At 34.4% G+C, this 27442-nt stretch overlaps 1 protein-coding gene across 1 annotated transcript in view; it reads left to right on the top strand.

Annotated features, from left to right (window-relative positions):
* VIRMA (vir like m6A methyltransferase associated) overlaps window positions 1-24359 on the top strand; it is an 82579-nt gene extending 58220 nt beyond the window's left edge. Inside the window, exons 12-24 of the mRNA XM_044668431.1 lie at window positions 5351-5444; window positions 5577-6121; window positions 6675-6910; window positions 7981-8233; window positions 10230-10447; window positions 16340-16472; window positions 18697-18849; window positions 19295-19455; window positions 19995-20091; window positions 20924-21090; window positions 22308-22639; window positions 23188-23331; window positions 24021-24359. Of these exons, the coding sequence (XP_044524366.1) occupies window positions 5351-5444; window positions 5577-6121; window positions 6675-6910; window positions 7981-8233; window positions 10230-10447; window positions 16340-16472; window positions 18697-18849; window positions 19295-19455; window positions 19995-20091; window positions 20924-21090; window positions 22308-22639; window positions 23188-23331; window positions 24021-24175 (2688 nt within the window). The 3' untranslated portion in view covers window positions 24176-24359. The remainder of the gene's footprint in view (window positions 1-5350; window positions 5445-5576; window positions 6122-6674; window positions 6911-7980; window positions 8234-10229; window positions 10448-16339; window positions 16473-18696; window positions 18850-19294; window positions 19456-19994; window positions 20092-20923; window positions 21091-22307; window positions 22640-23187; window positions 23332-24020) is intronic.
* Window positions 24360-27442: the final 3083 nt, after the last annotated feature.

Here is a 27442-nt window from a genome sequence, read left to right as displayed (position 1 = left end):
AAACCCTTACCTCCCATCTTGGAGTCAATACTATGTATTGGCTCCAAGGCAGAAGAGTGGTAAGGGCTAGGCAGTGGGGGTCAAGTGACTTGCCCAGGGTCACACAGCTGGGAAGTGTCTGAGATTGCCCCCACTTTACACATTTCTTAATGAATAAACTTAGTGTAAACATAGATCTAATTATTATAATTCGATTAAGTGCTAATTCAGTTTGTCATTGATTCAGGGCCTTTCTTTGATACCAGTGTTAGTAATTTCATTGTCATGTGAACTGTACTTTATGTACTTTGGTACTTAGATTGGATAATTAACCAGTGTTTCATTGTAAGAAACAAATAGAAACAAGAGTTGTTTTGCATGTTCTTGTGACTTCTTGATGCTCACCCAATGTATATCATAGAATAACAAGGTTGGAAGAGACTTAAGAGACCATGTAACTGTCCAATTTTTAGCTTTCCAAGGTTCCCTTCTCTAGCATATTCAAGAAATGATCAGCAGTTCACTGTTTCAGGTTCTTGTTCTCTCTCTCTCTCTCTCTCTCTCTCTCTCTCTCTCTCTCTCTCTCTTTCTCCCCCCTCTCCCCCCCCTTCCTTTCGCTTTCCTTATAGTCCTATTTATCTATCTAGTCATAGGATTTAGAGGTTAAGGGAATTTCAGAGATTACCTAGTTCAATTCTATTTTACACAGAGAAAACTAAGGCCCAGGGATTATTTATAGTCACATAGCTGATAAATGCAGAGCTAGGAGTTAGACTAGTTCCCTTGTCCAGGTAATATACATTCATCTATATAATTGTACATTTAGGCTCTCAGCCACTAGTCAGAAAACTTTTATTAAATTATTAAGCACTTACTATGTGCTCTTCTAAGCTAAGTAGATAGTCCCTGACCTCAAGAAGTTTATATTCTGATGAGGGGAAGGCAACACAGAAAAGGAGCTGAAAGTGAGAGTGAAGGTGAAGAGGAAGACTTAGCTCAGGGGATATGAGATAAAAGGGCTGGACTACAACTTAGAGAGGATGAGGATATGATTAGTCTGGCTACCTCACTTAAAAGGAGGGTCTAGGAAGAACCATCTGATCAGAAGGTGACCTCTAGGTGAAGGTTTAGAGGATACTTACTATGAGTGAATTCTAGGGCTGTAGTGTTTGTTTTTTGATTTATTATCTTTGATAGACTGGTAGAAAGTACTGATGTAGAAGTCAGAAGTTCTGAGTTTGCATCTTGTCTCTGACAGTTAAGTGTGATCCTTGACTTCATTCCTTATCTGAGAATGTAGAGAATAATAGTTGGTGTTACTACTTTTTAGAGTTATGTTCAGGAAAGTTTTTTGTAAATCTTAAAAAGCTATATAAATGAGAGTCCTGATGATGATGAGTGTGGGATAAGAAACAAATGTTCTTTCATCCAGACATTTAGCTGAACATTCTTTGATCTATATTATTTTGATTTTTTTTGTTCTTTTTAGTTCCTTTTGTAGCAGGGAAAGGCACATTTTTTATGAATTTTACTGTATGGCACTCTTGGTCTCAGAGCTGAATGCAAAATTGGATGAGTGGAGGATTGCGAAGGTTGGAAAGATTAGAAGAGAATGAAACATATGACTTAATTGGGAAAAAAAAGATGAAGAAAACCTGTTAATTCTAAGAGAAACTGTGATACTTAATGAAAAAAAAAGTAAAAGTAAAGTGAGCTTCTGTACAATGTAAAGTACCAGTACATTTGATTAATGTGGTAAAGGAAGAATGTTTTTATTGATATTAAGAAAGTTTATTCTTTAGCATGACCCCAAACTATCATGTTTGCTTTTCCCTCCTTTATTTCATCTAGAAACATGTTTTTAGGTTTAACAGAATTTAGAGAGATTTATTTTGTATCATTTAAGCAAAATAAATCAGAAATAATGTAGGAACTAAATGAGTACATTACTGTCTTTGATATTACTTTAGTGAGGAAGCCAGAAATTTCAAAATATGGTTTTGTCTATTATAGTTATATCTTGTGGTCTCTAGAGTGATGGTGAACCTTTTAGAGATGGGGTGCTGGGCCCCACCCTCACCCCACCCATGCCTGCCTCCTTCTAGCTCTCCTACCTGTGAGCTACCCATCTTTACCCATTGTTCTCTCCTATTGGTCTGCTGGGCAGAGGGGTGGGGATGTGAAAAAATATCCTCAGGTGTGGTGGAGAGAGGGAGGGAGCAGCTCCCTCTGAGTCCCTCTGCTTTCTAGTAATGAACTGGAGGGGTGAGAGGGAGAGGATGCCTACATGCCCACAAAGAGTGTTCTGTGTGTCATCTTTGGCACCCATGCCATAGGTTTGCCTTCACTTGCCTAGGGGAACAGGTTCAGGAATTACAGGACATGTTTCTCCAAGCCAAAAGTTCGATATTTTTTCACTTTCCTGACACTGTGGTAGGAAGATTCTACATAAAGCAATATAAGCACAATTCTTGTCTGTTGTCAGACGATACTGACTTGCATAGGTGAAAAAAAGACTTAGAACCACTGTACTTAGATTGTTTTTAGTCTTAATCTCCCCTTTTGCCTTCCCCTTGGTTTTCTCCTAGAGAATACTGAATAGGAAATAAAATTTTTTTCTCTTTATAAAATTGACTTTCCCTTATTCCCTATTTCATGGTTCATAGCAGAAATTGAACATGGTTTAAAGCAGTGATGGGTAAACTACATACGGTCTGCGGGCCAGTTGGGGGGGGGGGCCTGAAATGTTCTATCTAGCTGGGTCACATTATTCCTAATCTGATGGATACAATGAGTAGGATGCAATCCAATGAAACTTCAAAAGAGTTGCCTTAGAAACAGACTGACAGATGAGCATTTCCTTTCCTTTGGCCCCCTCTTTAAAAAGTTTGCCCATCACTGGTTTAAAGGCATGGCAAAAACAATGTAAAAGAGATATCCCTGTTTGTTGAAAGTAAAGGAATGCAATAGGAACTAGTTGTGTCTTTAAATTGCAAATTCTAACAGGAACTTTTTGCTTAGCATTTTTCTCCCATTTAAATAGCCTTGTAGCTCTAAAATATGTTTTTTTTGTTTTTTGTTGTTTTTTTTTTAAACCCTTGTACTTCGGTGTATTGTCTCATAGGTGGAAGATTGGTAAGGGTGGGCAATGGGGGTCAAGTGACTTGCCCAGGGTCACACAGCTGGGAAGTGGCTGAGGTCGGGTTTGAACCTAGGACCTCCTGTCTCTAGGCCTGACTCTCACTCCACTGAGCTACCCAGCTGCCCCTAAAATATCTGTTTTTAAAAGGTAATTAAATGAGTTAAAAAATTATGGCAATGGATTAAGAGAATTTTGTAGAAAGGTGGGTGACAAGGAAGTTGTTTTGTTAGTATGGGATCATGAGAAAATACCACTTCTTTCCTGATATGGAAAAATCTGACAAAGGAGAGATGAACTTGATTTTTTTTCCAATAGTTTCACAATAGTCTTCACTGAACCTTTTTTTTTTTTTTAACTAATTTTTTTTTTAACCCTTGTACTTTGGTGTATTGTCTCATGGGTGGAAGATTGGTAAGGGTGGGCAATGGGGGTCAAGTGACTTGCCCAGGGTCACACAGCTGGGAAGTGGCTGAGGCGGGTTTGAATTCACTGAACCTTTTACCAGAACTATTTTAGAAATACTCTTTTCCTGGTTGTTATTTCCTTTTTTTCATTAAACTCTTTTCAGAGAACTGAAAAGGGGAGAAAAGGTTTAGTTAACTTTTTTTAGTTAATCAGCTTTATTAGAAAATGAGTTGCTCCTGTGTCTGTCTCTGCCACGAATGTTATGTGTATTTTGGATGACATGAAGCCATTAGTATTAGTAGGGAATATGTTCTTGGTCCTTGAATTTGTAAATGTTCTACATGATCAGAAGAACTTGAGTGCCTGACCTGAAGGCCCCTCTACCCCCAGTGCCTCAGTTTATGCTGTCCAAAGTTCCTTCTCATCATTCAAGCCATCTTTCTTCAAGAACACCTGTTCAATTATGAAAAATTACTCTTCATTCCTTCCTGCTACATTTGTAGTTAAAACTCTCATTCCATTAATTCTTGGTGATGGTTTAGGTAACTGTTTTGATGAAAGTAATTCACTAAAGTTTCCTTAACATAATAGAATCTATTTCAGGGTGTCAAATATGGAAAACTTTGACATTTAAAGATTTTGACCACCTTGCCCCTATTCTACGTTTTTAGATTACTTCCATGTTACTCCTTCCAGACTTTCTATAGATCAATTATATTGGCCTATTTGTTATTCCTTGAACATGATATTCCTTCTCCTGTTTTTGTGCTTTTGCATTGGCAGCTCTCTATTCCTGGCATATTCACTTGTCTCATCCCAATTTCCTCATAGCCTTAGTTTAAAACTCATCACCTTCTACTTGAAACCTTTCCTTATTTTCTGTCATTGCTAGATCCTTCCCCACCAAAGTTATTGTATTTCCCACATAAACTTATATAGATAGTATGTATACATACACACATCTCTTGTGTCGCTGTATATACACACATGCATTTATATATACACATCCTTACCTGTGTATGCATACATGTATAAATATAAATATACATATATTGTCTCCCCATTTGACTGTAACCCTTTTGACATTAGGGACTATTTTGTTCTTGTCTTTGTCCCTCTAGCATTTAATTCTGTCTTACACATATTGAATGCTTAACAAATGCTTGGTACTGCTTCCTCATTTTCTGTACTGATTTTAGACCCTGCAAAGCTCAGGAAAAAACAAACTTTAATTAAAAAAAATTTTTCCCCCAAAGTTTTCTGTTCTTTCTTTTTTTCTTTAGTTATTTAGAATATTTTTCTATGTTTATATGATTCATGATTTTTCCCACCTCTTTTCCCTTCCCCCTCCTAGAGCTGACAAGCAATTCCACTGGGTTATATATCTATCATTGTTCAAAACCTATTTCTATGAAAAACTTTTATATTATGAAGCAAAGAGTATTTCTGATACTTGATATTATAAATCAACAAGCTTTTAAAATGTAGACTACCCTGTTTATTTTATTCTTTAACTTTTTAAAAATTAAAACAGTTTAGATCTTTATTCACTCAATTTTCTGCATTTATATTCACTTTACTTATTATTTTATTCATCTTATTCTTTAAGATAGTCCACAGTAGAGATTAAATAGGTAATTAGTAATGTCTATGTATAGATACCTCTGTTTTCAGTTTACTCCATCAATCTTGCAGTTTACTCTTAAGGTATTTTAGTGTATATCCACAAAGACTGTATTCAGTTATATTTTTTCTTGACCTGTTATATATTAAATTGATCTTGAAGTATATTAAAATCTCATATAACTCTTGTTTTTTAAAAAGAATATTGATAACTTGATGACCCCAGAAGGCGTTGGTCTGCCAACTGCATTACGTGTCCTTTGTAACATAGCGTGCCCACCACCTCCTGTTGAAGGTATAGTATTGCCATTACATCTTTAAGTAGACTCTATGTCTGTCTTAAGTTTTTTTAAGTTAAATCTATAAAATCTATAATCATTTCTGTAACATATAACTAATTTGAGTGTTTTATTTTTCTTTTATAAAGGTCAGCAGAAAGATCTGAAGTGGAACCTTGCAGTTATTCAGCTTTTTTCTGCTGAAGGAATGGACACCTTTATCCGTGTTCTGCAAAAACTGAACAATATTCTTACGCAGCCTTGGAGGCTCCATGTCAACATGGGGACTACTCTTCACCGAGTTACTACCATTTCCATGGCCCGCTGCACACTCACTCTTCTTAAAACCATGTTAACGGAGCTTCTCAGGGGTGGATCCTTTGAGTTTAAAGACATGCGTGTTCCTTCAGCCCTTGTTACTTTACACATGCTACTGTGCTCTATCCCTCTCTCAGGTCGTCTGGATAGTGATGAGCAGAAGATTCAGAATGACATCATTGATATCTTACTGACTTTTACACAGGGAGTTAATGAAAAACTTACAATCTCAGAAGAGACTTTAGCCAATAATACTTGGTCTTTAATGTTAAAAGAAGTTCTTTCTTCGGTCTTGAGAGTTCCTGAAGGATTTTTTTCTGGACTCATTCTGCTTTCAGAGCTCCTGCCCCTTCCATTGCCCATGCAAACAACTCAGGTATCACTTCCATATCACTTGCATCTTTATAAATGACTTCAGTATCACTTTTAAAAAATCCGTGATCTTATTTTTGGACCAAAAAAAAAAAGCCCTGAAGAAAATAACTGGAGGAGGGTGAAATTTGTAAAACTGATGCAAGTTGGGCACTGTGTTTTGTATGGTGACCGTAATACTTTAGTGAATTTTTGTTAAAGTGAATTTTATTATTATACTGGAATTGTGCTCTTCTTTTGGTGTGTGTGGTATTTTTTAAAAGTATTGTTTCTTTTTACATTGTGTTAGAATTTGGCATCTGACTGTTATTTCTCTTAATGAAATTTGTTCTAATGACTAACTGAGAGTTAAAATATCTTACTAAGTCAGTTCAAATCAAGCAAATGTTTTGACTGTATGATAGGAAGTTCTTTTAAAATTTAACTTTAGTAAAAGTTGGCCTGCAGAAACAGATTGGTGTAGTAGTGTTTCCTAAAAATTATTTTTTGGTCAGTAATTATAAATAAATATAAAGAAAATTCATACACATATACACACATATATACTTTCTTAACAGGTTATTGAGCCACATGATATATCAGTGGCACTCAACACTCGCAAACTGTGGAGCATGCATCTTCATGTCCAAGCAAAGCTGCTCCAAGAAATAGTTCGTTCTTTCTCTGGCACAACTTGCCTGCCAATTCAGCACATGTTGCGGCGTATTTGTGTTCAATTATGTGATCTTGCTTCACCAACTGCACTTCTAATCATGAGAACTGTATTGGACTTGATTGTAGAAGACATGCAAAGGTATTTTCATTTTATGTTTTTTTTTTGGAAGACATTTATTTCCATTTACTAAGTTTTCCTTAATAGATTTTAGTGTGGATATTTTGGCTTTTGTCTACGTTCAGAACTCATAAAAATCTCAAAAGGAAATATATGAGTCAGTAGGAAGATCACTGGATTTGGAATTATAAGACCTGGGTTTGAATCCCTGCTCTGCTACTTATTCCTTGTGTGACCTTGGTCAAGTTATCTTACCCGTATAGACTTGTTTCCCTAATTGTACTTGTGGGTTTCAAACTATATTGCTATGATACAACTTTAAAACCTATAATCCTATGACATGTTAACTTTGATTTCAGTGTTTCATATGCAAAACATAATTCTGTTACCAGGTGCTTTGAAAGAAGTACCATATAATATAATATTTTTAAAAGAAGCTTCAGATTATTTAAAAGACTGACAGAAAAGTAGCAGTGGTATCCTCATTAAAAAAATGTCATAAATATAACTGATAATTGCCCCAACACATAAGAGGGTAACATATTTGTACTCTACTCTAATAAAACCTATTTTATTGAAAAACAGACCATTAAGGAATAGACAAATAACTGACCATATATTTAGGTTGAGTAAATATTCTTTATTATAAGAAATTTATTTCAAGATTCCTTCAGATAAGCATGATCCTTTATGTCATATTTATCTGTTTATTTTTTTTTTAAGCCCTTACCTTCCATCTTACTGTATATTGGCTCCAGGGAAGAAGAGTGGTAAGGGCTAGGCAATGGGGGTTTAAGTGCCTTGCCCAGGGTCACACAGCTAGGAAGTGTCTGAGGTCAAATTTGAACCCAGGATCTCCCGTCTCTAGGCCTGGCTTTCAATCCACTGAGCCACCCAGCTGCTTCTGAATTCTAGCACTTTTAAATTGTCAAAAAGACAATTTATATGTACTGTTATTTCAAGGATTTCATGAAAAGTTGGCTTCAGTTTTCAAGTAGTAAAACAAGATAGATTGGATTATGGAATACAAATGATTTAAATGTCTGAGAAGGCAAGAATATTCTTCATTAAGTTTATTGTTTTCATTTCAGCAATTCAGAAGATAAAGAAAAACAGTATACAACTCAAACTACCAGACTTCTGGCTCTTCTTGATGCCCTTGCTTCACACAAAGCTTGCAAATTGGCTATTTTGCATCTGATTAATGGAACTATTAAGGGTGATGAAAAATATGCAGAGATTTTCCAGGAGTTGTTAGCTCTAATTCGATCAACTGGTGAGAGTGTTATTCATCAGCAGTGTGTTGAATATGTTACGTCCATTTTGCAGTCTCTCTGTGATCAGGTACTTGAATAATTATTTTTACATATTCCTTTCAAAATACAGGCCTCATATAAACTCATGTGGTCAATTTAAATATTTCTAGTTGGACAGGTATCCAGTTTTAGATTGTGCTCTCTTTTGAGAGGAAGCAAGACCTTTACAGACCCTTCCCTTTCAGTGACCACATCGGCCAATTAAGGTTAAGTTGTAGTACCAGCATTTTTAAATTTCATGTACCTCTGATATTTGGTTTCTTTGCTGGAGTCCTCTTTTGTGTATAGCTTCTGTAACATTTTTTTTTCTTTAATTCAAAAATATATTATTTTCTCAATTACATGTAATAACAGTTTTCCAAAATTTTCCAAAATTATGAGAGCAAAATTGTCTCCCTCTCTTCCCCTCCCCATTCTTGGAGATGTTAAACAATTTGATCTAGGTTATACATATATTATAACGCAAAACATACTTCCATATTTGCCGTTGTTGTAAGAGAGTATTTATATAAAACCGAAATCCCCAAATTAAAACCATAAACAAACTTAGGTGAAAAATATTATGCTTTGATTAGCATCTGACTCCATCTCCAACATTTCTTGAATGGTGGTTGTGGCCAACGTGCCATTTTTTTCCCTTTTAATTGTGCTACAAAGGTTTTTCTCTACATTTTTCTTTTTCATACACAACAACTAATGAATAATTGTTGGTAGGATTGTTCATTGATCTTTTTTCAGGATAGTTTTAAAAAATCTCAGGATAGAAGCTGATTTTACTCCTAGTTAACAGTGTTTAACTTTTTTCTACATTGGTTTCCAGTTTATTTCCATGAGCAATTTGGATCCTTTGATAATTCTGTTCTCAGTGTTAATTGAATTTTCAGGAATGCTTTACCTACCCGGTATGGAGATATATTCTGGCATTGCATTCTTTGTATAAATCCCGTATTTTTGAAATTTCTTTGTGTTTCTACTTTAACAAAACCTTAGTCTGGTAACCTTTAGGACTTAATCAAAGAAAAGACTCTTTTGGTATGACACTGTCCTAGACAAAGGAGATCTTAGGGAGATTTATTTCAAGGTGATTCCTTTTTTACCTTATAGAATGAATCTTTTCTTGAGGAGGAGCAAGTAGATTAGGTACTAGCTGTGTGACCCTAGGCATAACTTAAATCTCTCCCTGCATATAAACTGTAGCAGGAAATGGCAAACCATTCCAGTATTTTTTGCCAAGAAAACCCTATGGATAGTGGTCCACAGGTTCATGAAGAGTCAGATACTACTGAATGACTGAACAACTTACTTGAGAAATCAATTTGATTTGTACATGTTAGATATTGCATATGAGGTTTAATCAGTTGAGCACATCACAATAATTTAATTGGTTTTAGCCTCATTTGACTTTATTTCTTGGTCCCACTTTCCTTTAAATGATTTTGCCTCAAACCTTCTTTTGTAGCGTTAAAGTTTTAAAGGCGTTAAAGAGGCAGTGCTTTCAGGGTTTTTGTTTTTTTTTAATTCTTAAAACAAAAATCTGATCATATTATTCTCTTGCCTGTGTTTGTAGAAATTTGGGGTTTATTGAGCTTTAATATTTAGATATATGATATAAACTTCCTGTGGAAGCTTAGGGGACTTGGAAACTACATTTCCCATGATTCCTCTTATGGAGGAAGTGTGATTACGTAGACAGAGGTATAAGACTCCTGATGTGATTGGGAGATGCTCTCTTTCCTACATAGTAGCCAGGTGAGCAGAAGGTAATGGTGGGCAATTTGAATTAGATCTTAGCAGATGCATGGCCTTCATAATTACCTACCAATATGGCTTTAAATAAACTATTAATACTTCTAATATCCATCTATATCAATTTTATTCGTAACATGCCCAGGAATTTTAATTGGTTCTCTATATGTATATCTCTATACCTTTATCTGCGATAAAGTACAAACTCATCAGCTACTTGCTTTATGAAATTAAAAGAAAAATGAAGGTATTTTTCCTCTCATTATCTTTTCCTTTAGGACATTGCACTTATTTTGCCAAGTTCTTCAGAGGGATCACTTTCTGAAATGGAGCAGCTGTCCAATTCTTTACCAAGCAAGGAGTTGATGGCCTTGATCTGTGACTGTCTACTGGAAACAATAGCCAATTCTGAGAATAGTTACAACTGCTTACTGACGTGTGTTAGAACGATGATGTTTCTTGCAGAACACGATTATGGGTTCTTTCACTTAAAAAGGTAACCCTTTATATCTCACTAATTAAGACTTTAGTTCCCAAGATTATCACAAAATCTTGAGTTATTCACAACAGCTTTGAGCAATTATTGAAGATCATTTGACACTGAAAATATTTTAATAATTTTAAAGAACACAAATATATTTTGGGAATGCTGCATTTCTTTTTTATATGTTTAAAAATCTAGTACTACGATACATAGACAAAACAGATGAGAAGAAAAATTGGGAAATGAGGAAAGAGATTTCTGATAAAATGGGAAACATTCTTTTTTGTGGAAAATATCTTTAGCAAAGATGTGTCACTATAGTTGGTAAAATAAATTAGGACTAACATTTGATATCTAAAAGACAGAGTTCTTGTTAGTTGTTTTGTGTTTGCATTTTATGATTTTTGAATGTTTTTGATGTGATGCACCTACTCCTGTTATTTCCTTGAGTAGCATGATGGTGCTAGGTTTTCTTTGCTTCTTGCTGCAAAGTTGAGGGAGAGGAGTGTGGATAGTTGTGTAAGACTGGATACTATTATACATTATTATTTCATGTATTTGAAAATTAGTTTAAAAATAGGGGCTTTTTTTTTTTTTAAACCTTAACTTCTGTGTATTGGCTCTTAGGTGGAAGAGTGGTAAGGGTGGGCAATGGGAGTCAAGTGACTTGCCCAGGGTCACACAGCTGGGAAGTGTCTCAGGCCGGCTTTGAACCTAGGACCTCCCATCTCTAGGCCTGGCTCTCAATCCACTGAGCTACCCAGCTTCCCCCTATTGGGACTGTTTTTAAGGATTGTGAAGTTTAGCTTTTTATAATGTAAATCCTTCTAATCTAGTTCTTATATTTCAGTCTAGTGATTCTTTGTCTAATCTCCATCTTTTTTTTTATGCTTAGAAGATAGGTCAGAGAAGATGTATATTTCTTTGTGAGCAGCCTAGAATGAGACAAAATAAAATGGAGGAGGAAAAATTGTCAGAGGAGCGGTTTTTATTTTTATTTTCTATTTCTTTATTCTTGCTGAAGCTAGCTTAAATACATTTGGAGACAAGCTAACTGGAATGGAAGGAGAGGAGAAGAAAATCACAAGACCTAGCTAGAGAAAGGGACTAGTACTTTTAGATTTCCCTCATTCAAGGGATTTTATCTCACAAATGGCAAGATTTCCCTTTACACAAATCTAGTTGTGTATGTATGGCAGTCTTAACCACCTTCAAGTATATGGTCTAGAGTCAACCTTAGATTGCCTTTCTAAGAAATCTTATTTTTCTTTTTTAGCTTTAGAATTCTTAATACTAAATATTTGCTTTTCAAATGCTATTTCTATGGGTAAAATATTTAAAAATCCAGACAAATAATGTTTACCTCTGATCTTGTTTTTGGAAGTGCTGATGTTGAGTGAAAATTTCTGTGGCAATAAGAAATATATATTCTAATTAGTTACTGAGACTTAAATGTTAACATGTTAATGTAATTAGTTCTTAAGTATATTAGAGTCTATGTTTTATAGGGGCTAAAATTAATATGGTTTGAGAAAATGTAAGAGAATATGGTCTCCGATATATAACTCAAGTCAGAATGACTTTTTATTTAGTAGCTTTATTTATAAAATAGAGGGATAGTGTAAAGAAGAGAAATGTGAAAGAAGGTAGAGTAAGCAGTCTAGCTGATCTCCATAAATATTTCTCTGGTGCCTGGCTCACCTTAGGTAAGGCTTGTTAACCCTCCACTGGAAGACCCTTAGCAGGAGGAGCCAGTGGTGAATAACCACGTATCCTCCTCTGGAAACTAATCTCTTCAGAAGCCAGGAAAGGAGTTAGCTTTTTCACTCACCCACATTGTAGTCCAAAGGGGAAAATCCAAGAGCAGTCTTATCAAATGCTAGAGTACCAGGTCTGGGCTGAAGAAGGTCCTCCACCCGCCTCCAGAATTTCAAAAAAAGCTTGAAGGCCTTATAACAGAAAATTTCAGCTCCTTTTTATAAAATTTAAACATTTATTAATATTCATTATTTTTAACATGGTTACATGATTCATATTCCTACTTTCCCCTTCACCCCCCGCAATCCCCCCACCCATGGCCAACGCACATTTCCACTGGTTTTCAGCTCCTTTTAAAAGACCCTTCTTTATATCACTTCCTGTTCCTTCCTCCACTTTGGGAACCAATTTTAGTCTTTAATTTTGCTTAGGACTGCTCAGGGAGAAGTCAGTTGCTTCTTGAGGTGCAAACTCCTTTAGTAAGTAGTTTGTGTACTTCCCCTACTTTAGGGTTAAATTAGGGGTGTTTTCACTTTTGTTGATTAAATTTAAAAGTAGGGAAGGGGAGAGTTAATCCCATCTTCACAATTTATAGGCATATTGAACTTTACTGTTCACATCCTCCACACTCTATAATCCTGCTAAACTGATTTATTTGCTCTTCCTTGTACATGGCATTCCATTTTCTACCTCTTTTGTCCCTTTGTGTATCCTGTCCTCCATTTCTGTAATGTATTTTTTCCATACTTCAACTTTATAGAATCCTTAACCTTCTTCAAAAGCTCAGTTCAAATGCTACCCCCTATAGGAAGTGATTTTTTTTAGTTTTCCCTCCCTCTCTCAGGTTTTTGTGATCAATGAATAAATAATATCTGTGGAAATTACTTCATTTCTATTTGAATGTAATTTTATTCATTTTCAGCCAATCAGCAAACATTCATTAAGCATCTGCTACAAGTGTTATAAATATATAAAGTAAGGCAAAAAAAAAACCCTGCTATTCTCAAAGAGCTCACAATCTAATGGAAATATAACATGTAGATAATTACTTGGGGGAGTATCAGAGGGAAGGCACTGAGGTTAAGGTGGACTATGAAAGTTTTCTTGACTTTAGCTGAGACTGGAAGCCAAGGAAAGTGGGATGAAGAGATGAGGAGAGAGAAAAGAAGTATGGTGGTACTTTTGGGAGTAATAGAGAAGTTTTGAAGTGGGGATGATTTAGGGAGAAAGTTATTAATGAGGTCAGTTTTGGACAAGTTGAATTTATGATGTTTATGAGTTCTTCAATTGGAGATGTTCAATAGATATTTGGAGATGTGAGATTGAAGATTGAAAAGGGAGTTAGAGTTCCTTAAGTAGATTGGACAATTATCTTCATAGAGCTGATAATTGAATCTATTGGAGAAGCTAAATGAGATCACCAAGTGAAATCATATTGAGGAGAAAAGAGAAGAGGGCCCAGGATAGAGCTCTAGGGACACTTACTATTAATGATTGTGACTTGAACAAAGATCCAGCAAAGGAGACTTAGAAGTGGCTTGAAAACTAGTAAGAAAAGAATATCAAGGATAAAAGGGTATATCAAAGGCTGCAGACTTCATTCAGTAAGGAGGAAGGAAAGGAAGGATATGGAACAAGCATTTATTAAGTATCTGTTATATGCTAGGCATTGTGTTATGCACTTTTACAGCTATTAATTCATTTGATCCTTACAACCTTGAAGGTAGGTGCCTCACAGTGTATAATGATTCCCATTTTATGATGAGGAAACTGAGAGACAGACAGGGGTCACTCCCCCAGGGTCACAAAGCTAGTGTCTGAAGCTACAACATCAAGAATGTTGAGGATTGAGAAAAAGTCATTAATATTTGGCATTTAAGAGATGATTGGTAATTTGAGAGAGAGCAGTTTTCCTGGGATAATGAAGTCAGAAGTCAAGACTGTAGAGAGTTAAAGAAGAGAATGATAGGAAAGGACATTGAGGTATCTAATATAGACAGTCTTCTCAAGGAGTATAGCCATAAAAAAGAAGAGATATAGAATGATATCTAGTGGTTAATGGACATTTTTTTCCCCTGTGTATACATTCACCTCAATGGAATGCAAGCCCTTAAGTAGGAAATATTTTATTTTTGTCTCTTATCTCTAGGATGTAACACAGTGGCTAATATATAGGCCTTTAAATGTTCATTTAAGAAATTAATGTTGGCTTTCACCACATTACCTTTTATGAAAGTAAATGAGTAAAGAAAATAAGTGAAAGTGAAGATGAGGAAATAACTGTCTACAGTGAATATTTTGATTTCTTAGGATTTTCAGTTTACCATTATTGTTTCCATGGACAATGAAATTTTGGCTGTATGTGAAAAATGGCATGTTTCACAAACAACGTTGAGAAAAATTACAGAAATAAATTATTTGTATTTTTCATTATTGAGTATGTAAATTATGAACAGTATGCAAAGGAGTGTTATACCTGTATTTTTTTGTTCTTCAAATATATTTCTCTTTCTGAAATCCTTTATCTTCAAGTGTTCATAGTTGCTCCTGACAAAATTGCTAGCCTCTCAGCCTCAGGGTCTATATCCAAAAAGGTTCTTGTGAGGCTCAAATAAGATGATATATGTAAAGCACAATATGAATTTTACTTAATATAGCATGTTTCCAAAGTAGTCTTAGTTCAGTTTTAAGCTATTAAATATAATGTTAGCTCTCAGATATTATAAAGCTTTCTAAATAGTCCCATCTGACTCATCTTAGACTGTTTTTTTTTAATAATCATATCAGTATTTTAATGTTTTTTTGTTTATGATTCTATTCACATTACATATATTTGTCTTTTTTTTAATTATATTGATCATAAGGTTTCTAGAAGAATTACCTCTCCTTTACATATTACTATCAGTCCTAATGTAATAGTGTTATTTATGCTGATAGCAAATACTTATTAACTTTGTTAACTGTATAGCCCAGGAATCTTTTAAGTGTTCTAAATAAAAACACTTTTATCATCATGGTTCAATTATAACTTCAGAATACATATATTTGTGGGTTTTGAGTTTATTTTCTATGTGTGTGTGTGTGTATAAACTACAGATCTGTCCATATTTAGCTGCCTGCCTCTCTTCCTACCATCCATCCATCCTGTCTCTATTATTTCAGTAGTCTAGAGAACTCTCAGTGAAGAAACTTCTTTTCCTTCTGCAGATTGGTGCCTTTCCAGTAATCCAGAGTCTTAGAGAGTTCAGGTTGTAGATAATTGGACAATATTAATTGGACTCTTTTCTCTTTTAATAGCTATTAAAACTGTTGCAAGAATGACCCAAAAAAGTGGTCATAAGAATGATTTTAGAAATAACTATAGATATGTTATACTTATACATATACAAATTTAAGTTTTGCTTAATGAGTTACATTAAAAAAACCACAAACCAACCCAGTATTTCTAATTGTTCTTCTTATCATGCGTAAACATCTGGGTGCCTTAGTGTACCTTAATCTAAACAGTATGCATCATTAGTAGTATGTTTCAATTACCAAGAAAGCTAATGGAATCACTGGCTCCATTCTTCACAGCCTCATTGAACTCTGCACTGACTAAATGATTGTGTACAAGACTGGGTTCAACTATGGATTTTACTTTTTAATTAAGATAGCAACAATATCCAGAGTAGTCCAGCCTTGGGAGCAAAAGGTCTTGAACCTCAGACAAGGAACCGAAGTGGTTTCTCTTGGAGGAGAGAAGACTCAGGAGAACACTGCCAGCTGTTTTAGCATTATTAGAGGATTTTATATAGAAGAAAGATAAAGACTAATCTACTTAGCTTCAGAAGGCAGAAATATTAGAAATGATTAAAATCTTCTGAAGGATAAATTTCAGGCATGAGGTTAAGAACTTTCTAAGAGCATTAGTGAAAGGGGGGTGGGGTGGGTCATGCCCGGATAATTGAGTTTTTCCTGCATAGAGACTTTAGAAAAGGTTGGCTTACCCACCTATTGGTAATATGGTATGAATTATCATCTGAGTCTTGAATTGATTACATCAATAGTAAAGGCACATGAGGTCTTTTTTTGGTGTCATATTAGCAAAAATTGATAATTCTTAGTAATATTAACTTGAAGTTTTTTCTTTATTTTCTTCAATAGTTCATTAAGGAAGCACAGTAATTCCCTGTACCGCTTATTAAAACGAGTTGTTAGCACATTTAGTAAGGACACAGGAGAACTTGCATCTTCTTTTTTGGAGTTTATGAGACAAATACTCAACTCTGATACAATGGTGAGTTAATATATTTTAGCTTTTTTTGAATTTATTAACAAGTGCTACAATATGAAGTAATTTAAAAAGCCATTTTGCCTACTTATTCAGAACTTAACATGCATTTCTGTTGTGATATTTGTAAAGTGTCTTGCTGCTAACTTTATAGCACCAGTGTAAATGTGACCTTTGAGATCAAAGTAATTAAAAAATCTTCCTTGTATTTCAAATTTCCTTTTTCTTTTTTTTTTTAACCATACTGATGCTGCCCAGAAACAGGTGCATCCTGTCTGTAAGTCAACAAATATTTATAGATGATGGTATACTAAGTGCTTAGCATTGAAGCCTATTCTGTTTAGATTCATTCATTCAACAAGTATTTATAGAGTACCTTTTCTGAGCTAGGCAAATGGTCTACCAAGATAGAGATAAAATAGTCCTCCTCAAGAGCTAACATTCCACTAATTAGTATTGGATCAGCTTTTTTCCAGAGTGATGTTTCCCACCTTAATCCTAGTACGAAACTTAAGAACATTGATTAGTTGTTGATTAAACTTGTGTATCTGCTATAAGATTTTTATGTGTTTGCTGTGGCTGAAGGTAATGCTTTTATTAAAATGCTACTAACAGGTAAATCAGATAAATAATACATTTTTTCATGAACCATTTTGATCAGCAGATTAAGAAAAACCTTTGTTTTTTAGGTGAATTTTAGTTTTAAAAGTTACTCGTGTTTATTGAGAAAAAATATTTTTCCTTTGTTATCTGAGATTTGTTTGTAAAAATACTATTTTTTCTTTTATCCATTAACTTTAGAATTTTAGAAGTTTGTATTTTATATTATGACAGTTTAGTAGTTACGTTTTTAAAAACTTAGGTGCTATAAAAAGTTGAATCACTCAGTATTAGGACAATAGTTGCAGAGAATATTTTGCAACAAATCATTGACATTCCTAAGCATGTTTTGTTATAACAAGGTATAAATCAAATGTTTACCTTAAGTATGAGACAATATGAAATGGTGTGAGATCATATCACATTTGAGTTGTCTGAATTTTCACATCTCACATAATTTTCCCTTTGCACGTTAGTGGTTTAAAAATTATACCTGTATGTCCTAAATTGTATATTTAGGAAAAGTTAAGAGTCCCTATGGAAAGATCTTCAAAAGATGTGAAACTTAATTTAAAATTTCAGACACCAAATTTTAAACTGTGAGCCAAAGGACAAATTATCATTAAGTTTAAAAAGGCATTTTCTTTTATTTTTAGCCATGATCTGTTATTTATGATAATGATGGAGGAAGGATACCTTGAATAAATGAAATCTTCACATAATCTCACATCTAATAATTTTCATGATGTTCCTCACAGCTGTTTTCGTGAAACATAGCTACTACTGGGTAACCAGATTGGCTTTTACTTTTGTTTATTTGGTTAACTGATACCTGTTTACTCTCTATCCACTAAAAATTTTAGTGATGGTAGATTATAAGTGAGCTGTATTTAAATACTTCCCACTTTCTGATAGAGGTGTTATTATTTTGGAATGGATATAAATTGTTCAGATAGTGGGAAGAGAACTCAAGGGTCTTCGTTATCTACAAATGGACTAATCGTTATTTTGGTTCCTGTGCAGATACTATACTTAACCGTTTAATTTTCAGATTATATTTCCTTTAAGGGCTTAAAGTATATATTATTATATTGAATAGAAACTTTAGAATGCTTTTAAAGTTGTTCACCTAGTTAAAATTTAAGGAGTAAAACTTACTGAGGTGTGAGTATATCCTTTAAGGCAGAAAATATTCACTTCTACAACTGATGGGATGCAATCTTTTGTAGATTGTTATTCTTTTCATTTGCCATACTGTTTTGTGAGAGATAGTTTAAAATATCAGCTCTTTCTAAAGGCAGGCATAGTTTTATTAACTTCTATATAAGTTATATTATGAGAGCCCACAGTTATGTTGTGAGACCACAGTGTATTTTAATGTACAATCTTTGAGACATAGTGCCATAATGTGAACATCGGCAGGCAAAATAGTTAACATTGCTTTCTTGTGTTTTAAAATTAGACTTAATGCCATTTGCTTATTGTTTCATTTAACAATTTTATGTTGGTATAGAGCAAAGCCATCAAAGTGAAATAAAGCACTACAAAATTTAGATATTTGATGTAAATGTGTAAATATTTTTCAAAATTTCTTTGTTATTTTAGTTTAATTTCTGTCTAATGTTTACAGGGATGTTGTGGGGATGACAGTGGTCTCATGGAAGTAGATGGATCTCATCCGTCAAGAACATTGAGTCTTAATGCTGCAGAATTAAAACAGCTTTTACAGAGTAAAGAAGAAAGTCCAGAAAGTTTATTCCTTCAACTGGAGAAGCATGTTTTGGTAAAAAAAAAAAAATAGTCATTCTTTCTATAATCAAACCATATTTTCTCTGCCTTGATTATTTCATCTTTTTCATTGTTACTATTTTGAATAGTGATCTTGCAGTGAGTGGTAGTATTTTTTTCAGTCATACTAAAATGAGTTAATGAAAGATTATTGAAATTGAAAATTTTAAAAAGTTGTTTTTTGAAATGTAGCAGTTTCTTAATTGCAGGATATCTTCTGCTGTTCAGTTCATGCAAATAGTCACATGTTGCCTGTTTTACTTTTTTAAATTGGAAGTTGGAAATTTTTTGCTAAGTAAAATGTTAATGCTAAAAATTTTATTATAATGGTTCAGTTTTCCACTGAAAGTATGTAGTCATAAGAAATATTGTTTTTTTTTTAACTTGTGTTCTATGATTCAAATTTTTTTCTTTTTTTTTTTTTTTAATCTTAAACCTAGGAACATTCTAAAGATGATGACAACCTGGATTCTTTGCAGGACAACATAGTTGGTCTTAGACAAATGCTGGAATCTGCAGGTGATCCTTTACCACTTAGTGATCAAGATGTGGAACCAGTACTTTCAGCTCCAGAATCTCTTCAAAATCTGTTTAACAATAGGTAAAACATTTTTGTGTTTTTGTCATTCTCTGGTGTCAGTTGCCATATTTAATATGTTAACTATCTCTAGTTTTAGCAAAATAAAATGTAACCCTTTTAGTAATTGGCATATTCCATCAACCAGCATTTTACTGCCTATGAAGTGCCAGGCATTGTGCTTGGGGTGAGGATGCAAACACAAAAGGGAAATGGTCCCTTCTCAATGAAGTCACATTCTTAAGGACCTTCACTAGTCTGCTTCACAAGGGGAAAAAAAAAAAAGATTTGGGAGTTAAGCCCACCATTCTAGAACACTCTGCTGTGCCTCTAATTGGTTTATGACTAAGTCTCAATTTTCTCAGCTGTAAAATGATATCCTTTGAATATTTGTTGTAAAATTCTTGAATCAGTCCACTTATATTAATCTTTAATCTTTGCTAAGTACTAGTTTTCTGAAGTAGCATATTTTTATGCTGCAGCACCATATTTACTAACTTCACAAGATTTGAAGGATCTTAAATTTTTTGAATCACCAATGTATTTGCTAACTTTTGTTATAGGACTGCTTATGTGCTAGCTGATGTAATGGATGACCAGCTGAAGTCCATGTGGTTTTCTCCATTTCAGGCTGAAGAGATTGAAACAGATTTAGATTTGGTAAAGTAATATTTTTTCATATATATCCAAAGAGTTATTTTAAAGTTTTGGTTGGTGATAGTTTCCTTAGGCCCTAAAACATTTTATTTTGTGTCAAAATTTTATTTTCTGGCTTACTGATATAGTTTCCTTATATTCTTTCTCACTTTGCACATTTAATTCTCTGTTTAGATTTCTCTATTTTTCACTTATACCTCATTTTAGTCCTTTCATTGTCAGTGGTGTTGATCTTTGAGAAACATTGCTAGAGTGGTAGGACTTTATATTTGTTTCTTTACTGTACTGTGCTCATTATTGTTCTTGCCATAGACTAAGTTCTCTTGGCAGATATTTGGGGTTCTGTTTTCCTTTAGATTTTGCTTTTGCCTAAGAGATCCTCCTGACAGACTATCAGTTTGATCCTGTTTGTGGGTATGAGGAAGTGGTTGTGTCAAATCCCGCTTTTTTAATAGGGTATATTCAGTAAAGGAGAGCATGCTAATTCTTTGGTACATTGACTTTTTAAATTATGTACATTGAACTTGCATGAAGTTTGTTCTTCACAGTGATTTCTGAGGGAAAATAAATATTTTACTATGGTTATAAACATATGTTGAGGTATTTTTCACTTTTGAGAAATCTTTTGTTGAATATTTAATTTATGATTTAAAGACTATATGCCTTACTATTTTTCATAATTATATGTTGGTTTTCACATATTTTACATGTTATAAAAATTTCTGTCAAAATTATTCCTAAGTATTTGTCTTTGAGGTATATACTCCCTCTTTCCCCTGCCTTTCTCTTTCCTATCCCATGCCAGTATTGTGAAATTATTCTTTTATGATTACAGGTAAAAGTTGACCTAATTGAGCTCTCTGAAAAATGTTATAGTGACTTTGATTTGCAAGCCGAATTAGAGCGTTCCTTTTTATCAGAACCTTCATCTCCTGGGAGGACAAAGACTACGAAAGGATTTAAGCTTGGCAAACACAAACATGAGACCTTTATAACATCGAGGTAAGCTTTGCTGCTCTGTAGGTCTCTTAAAAGTGTTGCATATGACTGAAGAACATTCCAGATGGTTTTGTAAACTATACAAAATGGTGGTTGAAATATAAGCTGTCTTTGTTGTTTTTCTTCTCAGTCCACTTTTTTTTTTTTTTTTTTTTTTTAAACCCTTGTACTTTGGTGTATTGTCTCATAGGTGGAAGATTGGTAAGGGTGGGCAATGGGAGTCAAGTGACTTGCCCAGGGTCACACAGCTGGGAAGTGGCTGAGGCCGGGTTTGAACCTAGGACCTCCCGTCTCTAGGCCTGACTCACTCCACTGAGCTACCCAGCTGCCCCCCTCAGTCCACTTTTAAAGAAGATCGCTTAGTCATTTGGCTTATAGCTGTGGCCTGAAAAGAGGCTGGGTGTAGAAAGTTGGGCCATTGCTATATTTTTTCATAATAAGAAAACCTTAGTGGCTTGGATATTTATTACTTTATTTTGTTTGAAGAAAAGGGAAATTAATTGGGTCTGTTTTTTTACTTGCAAATAGTTCCATTCTTTCTTTGACATAGAATGTGGTGTCACTCATATGATGTTCTTCATAAAATTCATAATAACTTTTTTTTTTTAAACCCTTACCTTCCATCTTAGAATCAACATGGTATATTAGTTCTAAGGCAGAAGAGCAGTAAGGGCTAGGCAGTGGGGGTCAAGTGATTTGCCCAGGGTCACACAGGAAGTATGTGAGGTCAGATTTGAACACAGGATCTCCCATCTCTGGGCCTGGCTCTTAATCCACTGAGCCACCCAACTGGGCCCTCCTCCCTCCCCCTTTCCCCCCCAATAACTTTTTAAGGGGAAAGGAATTATTTTTGATTTGAAGAAACTTTTTTTTTTTAAACCCTTACCTTCCATTTTCGAATCAGTACTGTATATTGTTTCCAAAGCAGAAGAGCAGTAAAGGCTAGGCAACAGGGGTTAGGTGATTTGTCCAGAGTCATACAGCTAGGAAGTGTCCGAGGCCTGGCTCTCAATCCATTGAACCACTTAGCTGCCCCCAGAAAATAATCTTTTTGATGAAGTTTGGAAACACATGGAAGAGATCTTTGTTGGGGCTATCAAAATACAGTGGCTTTTAAGTCCTGAGTTAATCCATTTTAGTTCTCCTACTAATATATGAAAAATGGAAAAATTCTTTATTTTTTATTAGTTTTAATTTAATTATTTCATAATTTTAATTAGTGGAAAATCTGAATACATTGAACCTGCCAAGAGAGCTCACATTGTGCCACCTCCCAGAGGAAGAGGCCGGGGAGGATTTGGACAGGGTATCAGACCTCATGATATCTTTCGTCAAAGGAAACAGAACACAAGTAGGCCACCATCTATGCACGTGGATGACTTTGTTGCAGCTGAAAGTAAAGAAGTGGTGCCACAGGATGGGTTACCACCACCAAAACGGCCACCCAAAGTATCACAGAAGATTTCTTCTCGTGGTGGGTTTTCAGGGAACCGAGGAGGACGAGGTGCTTTTCATAGTCAAAATAGATTCTTCACTCCACCTGCTTCAAAAGGTAATTTGTTTTTTGGAGTAGTGGTTAATAGTTGATAATTCTCCTTTAAAAATAGGGGAAGGGAGGACTTTAAAAGAGAGTTTGACTTATTCATGTAAATGTTTCTCGGATGTTTTTATCCCAATATCTACTTAAATCTTTCATTAAGATTTAATGACTATTATTTTGATTTTTGTCAGTTGGATTTATCCATCAAAATTACAAAAATAATTTGTTTGAGATTATTCATAGTTTAACAATAGATACTCATCAGATTGCTTTCCCAGGATTTTCTAAGTTAGAAGCTTATGCTTGAGGATTTAATTAGTAGATATATTTATGTTATGTACAATAATGGTCTACCTTCCAAGTATACATATTGAAATGAAAAAGAATGAATTTCTAGAACTGTATTAGTAATCTTTTGGAGTGTATTGTTTCTATGTAGTTCTTCATTCCAGTTATTTGCCTATAAGTTTTTCAGTAAAGTACTATTAGTATTAATTCTAGGACTTTATAATGGGTGAAGTTACGAGTCATTAAATGCTGATGTTATATGTTATGTTTAGGAAATTATAGTCGTCGTGAGGGAACACGAGGTTCTAGCTGGAGTGCTCAAAGTACACCACGAGGGACCTATAATGAAAGTAGAGGAGGGCAGAGCAATTTTAGCAGGGGTCCTCTTCCACCACTTCGGCCACTCAGTTCTGCAGGTGCGTTACATTTTTGGTTTGCTGATACTCCTGATGATATAGGAAGGCATTTGCCCTAAAAAGCTGGGAATATGAAAAACAAGCATATTGTGAAACTTAAAAATTTCTATATTTTTAAGCTAGTAATATTATTAATGATTTCCAGAAATCTCCTGAACTATTGGAAAAGATTAAACATTTATTCGTATCTGCCTTAAAAAAAATTGATTGACAGGCCTTAGGTGCTTACCATATTTCAGATACTGTCCTAGAAAGTAGGGATATGAAGGAGAAAAAAATGCCTGCCCTTATGGAGTTTACATTTTAAGAGGGACTAGAAGAACACATCAGAGAGATTCAAGGTCTAAAATGATAGCCATTTTAGAAAAATACTTTTGGACAGATAAAATTGTGACCCAAATAACAGTTAATAAACAATGAGTCTATAAATTTTGTTTGTGTTTCTCAAAATGCCTTAAAAGTACTTAAAATTATTTATAAAGCCAGACCAAATTAAGTCTTCAATATTAGATGTTGAATCTTGTTAAAATTCATTTCATATTTTATTAAATCAAATTTTGTTAATTTCAGTTCTGCTTAGGATAATATATTTTAATGTATTATTGAATAATAATAATAAATCATTGTTTATCCACAGGAAGAAGGAAAGTGACAAAGGATTAAAATCACTGTGTTTTTTTCTATTATAGGATATCGTCCAAGTCCACGTGACCGTGCTTCCAGAGGTCGAGGTGGACTTGGGCCTTCTTGGGCAAGCGCAAATAGTGGCAGTGGAGGCTCAAGAGGAAAGTTTGTTAGTGGAGGAAGCGGGAGAGGTCGTCACGTACGGTCCTTCACACGATAAAAAATTATTCTTGGGAACATTCTGAGAGCATAGACATTTCATCAAGACAATTTAAAAAAATTAAGGCACTGAAGGACCAATTTAGACTTAACAGATATCGGGAGACATCTGAGAGAATATTTTTATCTGAAGAAAGATTTTGTTTGATACGAAACATGAAATTTCAATAAAAATCCAAACATTTTTATGTATGGTTGCATATTTTCTCTTTATATTCTAAAGCACTTTTGAGGGATTTCATAGAAAATGCAAGATGTATCTGAGTCGGGGCATTAAAAATTCTAGAATTTTTGTTATAAAATATTCTATGCCTGTGTAAAAAGTATTTTCCTCTGGTTAAAAAAAGATTAAAAATTTTTTTTTTCTTTTGTGATAGGAAAGCTCTGTGACTTTGCATTGTGTCTCAGGTTGGAACTACTAGCCTGGTTTCAATGGGGTTACAATTAATACTTTATAATAAGGCATATCTTGATGCTGTTTGGGAGAAATTGGAAGCATTTACATATAGTAAGACATGAACTTTATATTAAAAATTAAAATACTTAAGTTTCAATACAAAAACTGTATTTCCCTCCCAGAGTTTTGTCACCCTGAGTCTATCAATAGTATGGAGTCTTGTTATCACAGATGCTGTTTGTTTATCTTTGTCAACTTAATACTTTAAATTTTTATAGTTGTGTGTTTCTGAGGTGAAGGATGAAAGAAAAGGTCCTATTTGATCAGAAAATGATTAAAGGAAATAGAAGATCACACCTTTCCTCTTAATTACTGAGTTTGCTAATGTCTTAGGGCGTTTAAAAAAAAAAAAGATGGGTGGAAAAATATGAACACTTAAATCCAAACTACCCCATATAATGCCTAACATAAATTCACCTTGTTTGTATACAGTGCAGTACTGTGCAGGGCTAAAGATTGAATCTTGTGACTTATAACATAGGGAAGGTCTCTAAAGTGTTGCTTTTGAGATTATCAGATGAAACAAAGGAATCTGAGATTAGGCTAAAATGGAAGTTAACATGAGGTTCAAGAGGAATGAGATAACAGTATGACTGATTTGTCTTTTGGTCTTCAGTCTTTCTTGTAATGTGACCATCCAGTGATACTGTGTTGTAATTGAATCCATAGCGGTTTCTGTTTTATAATTGTGTATTTTAAGCGATTATGAAACTATCAAAGAGAATAAATTGTTAATGTAAATATGGTTGAGGGAATTGAAGATGGTTGATATTTTGACTGGGGAGTTAAGGTCCAAATGAGATGGTAGTAAAGAAATGTAGGGAACTGTAAAGTTACATATTATTGTCACTTGGGTATGAGTATAGGAGTACATGATGTTCTGCAGAAAGAACCTCTTCAACTCTGTTTTCAATAATTGAATGCTTTGACATATCTGGAGGAGGCCTTTTCCAAGTTCATTCCTTGTCCTTGTAGGAGGTTATCGTATTTCAAAAGTAGATTTTTGTCAGTGACAAATATACTCTGAATAGGAAAGTAGCTATTTACAAGGGTGCTTTTATGTTTTCAAAGGAATATTTCAGGAAAGAAAAGTTTACCTTTTAGAAATTAGTGAATAATATGCATTTATCACTGGCATTGCTGATGAAGACATGAAAATAGGTAGATTTTAAAAAATTTTGTTGATTATAAAATTTGTTTTGGTAGAACAAATTACTTTTTTAAAGACCCTCTAACAAACACCTGGAGAATACATTAACATCATCTCTAGTCTTCTTGAAAGATAGACTAGATTTCTATCCTGTGATTATAAATAGAAAACAAGGTACAAAACAGAGTGATGTGGGCTCACCAAAGATGGCTACCATCTTCATGAAGGATGTCCAGCACAGGTCCAGTGGAATAGGGCTTGCTTATAGATGATGAGGCATTCCTGTTTGCAGATGGCATCATGCTAATTATATCTAGCTCCAGAATACTGTAGAGGCTCCTAAATGAGATTCATATTCACTCAAGAGCGTTTGGCCTAACTATCCACACAAGAAAAATCCAGGGGATGAATGATGCCTGTTGTCTCGACTGACATAATCAGCTGGAGGGAAGGCCCACAAAACAGGTTCATCAGCCAGCACGTACATCTGGGACAGATATTGCTGACCAGCAATAAACTGGGCCTAGAACTGAAGAAGAGGAAGAGAGTAGGCTAGATTGCTTGTAGAATATTGTGCTATTTCCCGAATGATATCCAATTTTATTCTGAAACAAAGACCTATCTTTTAAATGTCAACATTGTTCTGGTGATACTATTATTCTTATTTTTAAACTTTTACCTTCTGGCTTGGAATCATTTCTAAGACACAAGAATGGTAAGGGCTACACAGTTGAGATTAACTGACTTGCCCAGGGTCACATAGCTAGGAAGTGTCTGAGGTCAGATTTGAACCCAGCGCCTCCTGACTCCAGGCCTGTTGCTCTATTCATTGTGCTACCTAGTTGCCCTGATACTATGTTTATAAAGCATGGAAATATAATCCCTGAGGAAAGTTGCAGGTCCTCCCAAAGCTTAATGGTGGCTTTGAGTACGTGGTAGCATATTACCAGTATAATGATCAGAAAAGAAGCCACATGCCAGGGTCTTTGAAAAATGAGGGATAGTTCATGTGGAGGTGCCGACTTGTGTCCATGGAACACTGAGTTCTAGAGGAAGGTCCTCAAGGACGAGAATTGCACAGGATAAATTGTATATGGGTTGAAATCTGTCCCATTGGAAGAAGTATCCACATTAATAAGATCACAAATCATCAAAGTAAGTAACAAAAAATGCAGCACATAATTTTCTGCAAACACTTGTGCTTTTAATACATAGCCAAATTTGAGAATTGTTTGTTTTTAATCATTTAAGAATATGGAAAAGACAGCATCTCTTAAATGTTACCTATCATGCTAGAAAAATGCTATTAGCTAATCATTGTATTTAAGTTATGTGTCAGATCAGATTTTTATTGTTTTTGGCTAGTAGCCATTGCCAAATATTCAGAATAAATAACAGATAAAAGATGCTCTTCAAGGAAATATGATAAAGATTTCAGATTCAGATAAAGAATTCAGATTCAGAATGAATTTCTAATCATGTAAGAGCACTTTAAGAGATTGATTAGGGGATCAATTAGACTTGTTTCAGATGACAAGCTTTAGTTTTTGAGGAAGTTAATTTAAAAGGATGAGAAATTTTGGACAACATTATTAAGCAGTGGCTCATTTTTTTTCTGGAAATAATTCATAAAAAATTGTTATAATTAACCTCTCAAATAA

Source organism: Gracilinanus agilis, chromosome 1 (genome assembly GCF_016433145.1).
Source record: "Gracilinanus agilis isolate LMUSP501 chromosome 1, AgileGrace, whole genome shotgun sequence".
In the NCBI taxonomy this organism is placed as follows: domain Eukaryota; kingdom Metazoa; phylum Chordata; class Mammalia; order Didelphimorphia; family Didelphidae; genus Gracilinanus; species Gracilinanus agilis.
Note: the sequence above shows the minus strand (reverse complement) of the source record. Positions and strands in the feature narration are given on the sequence as shown.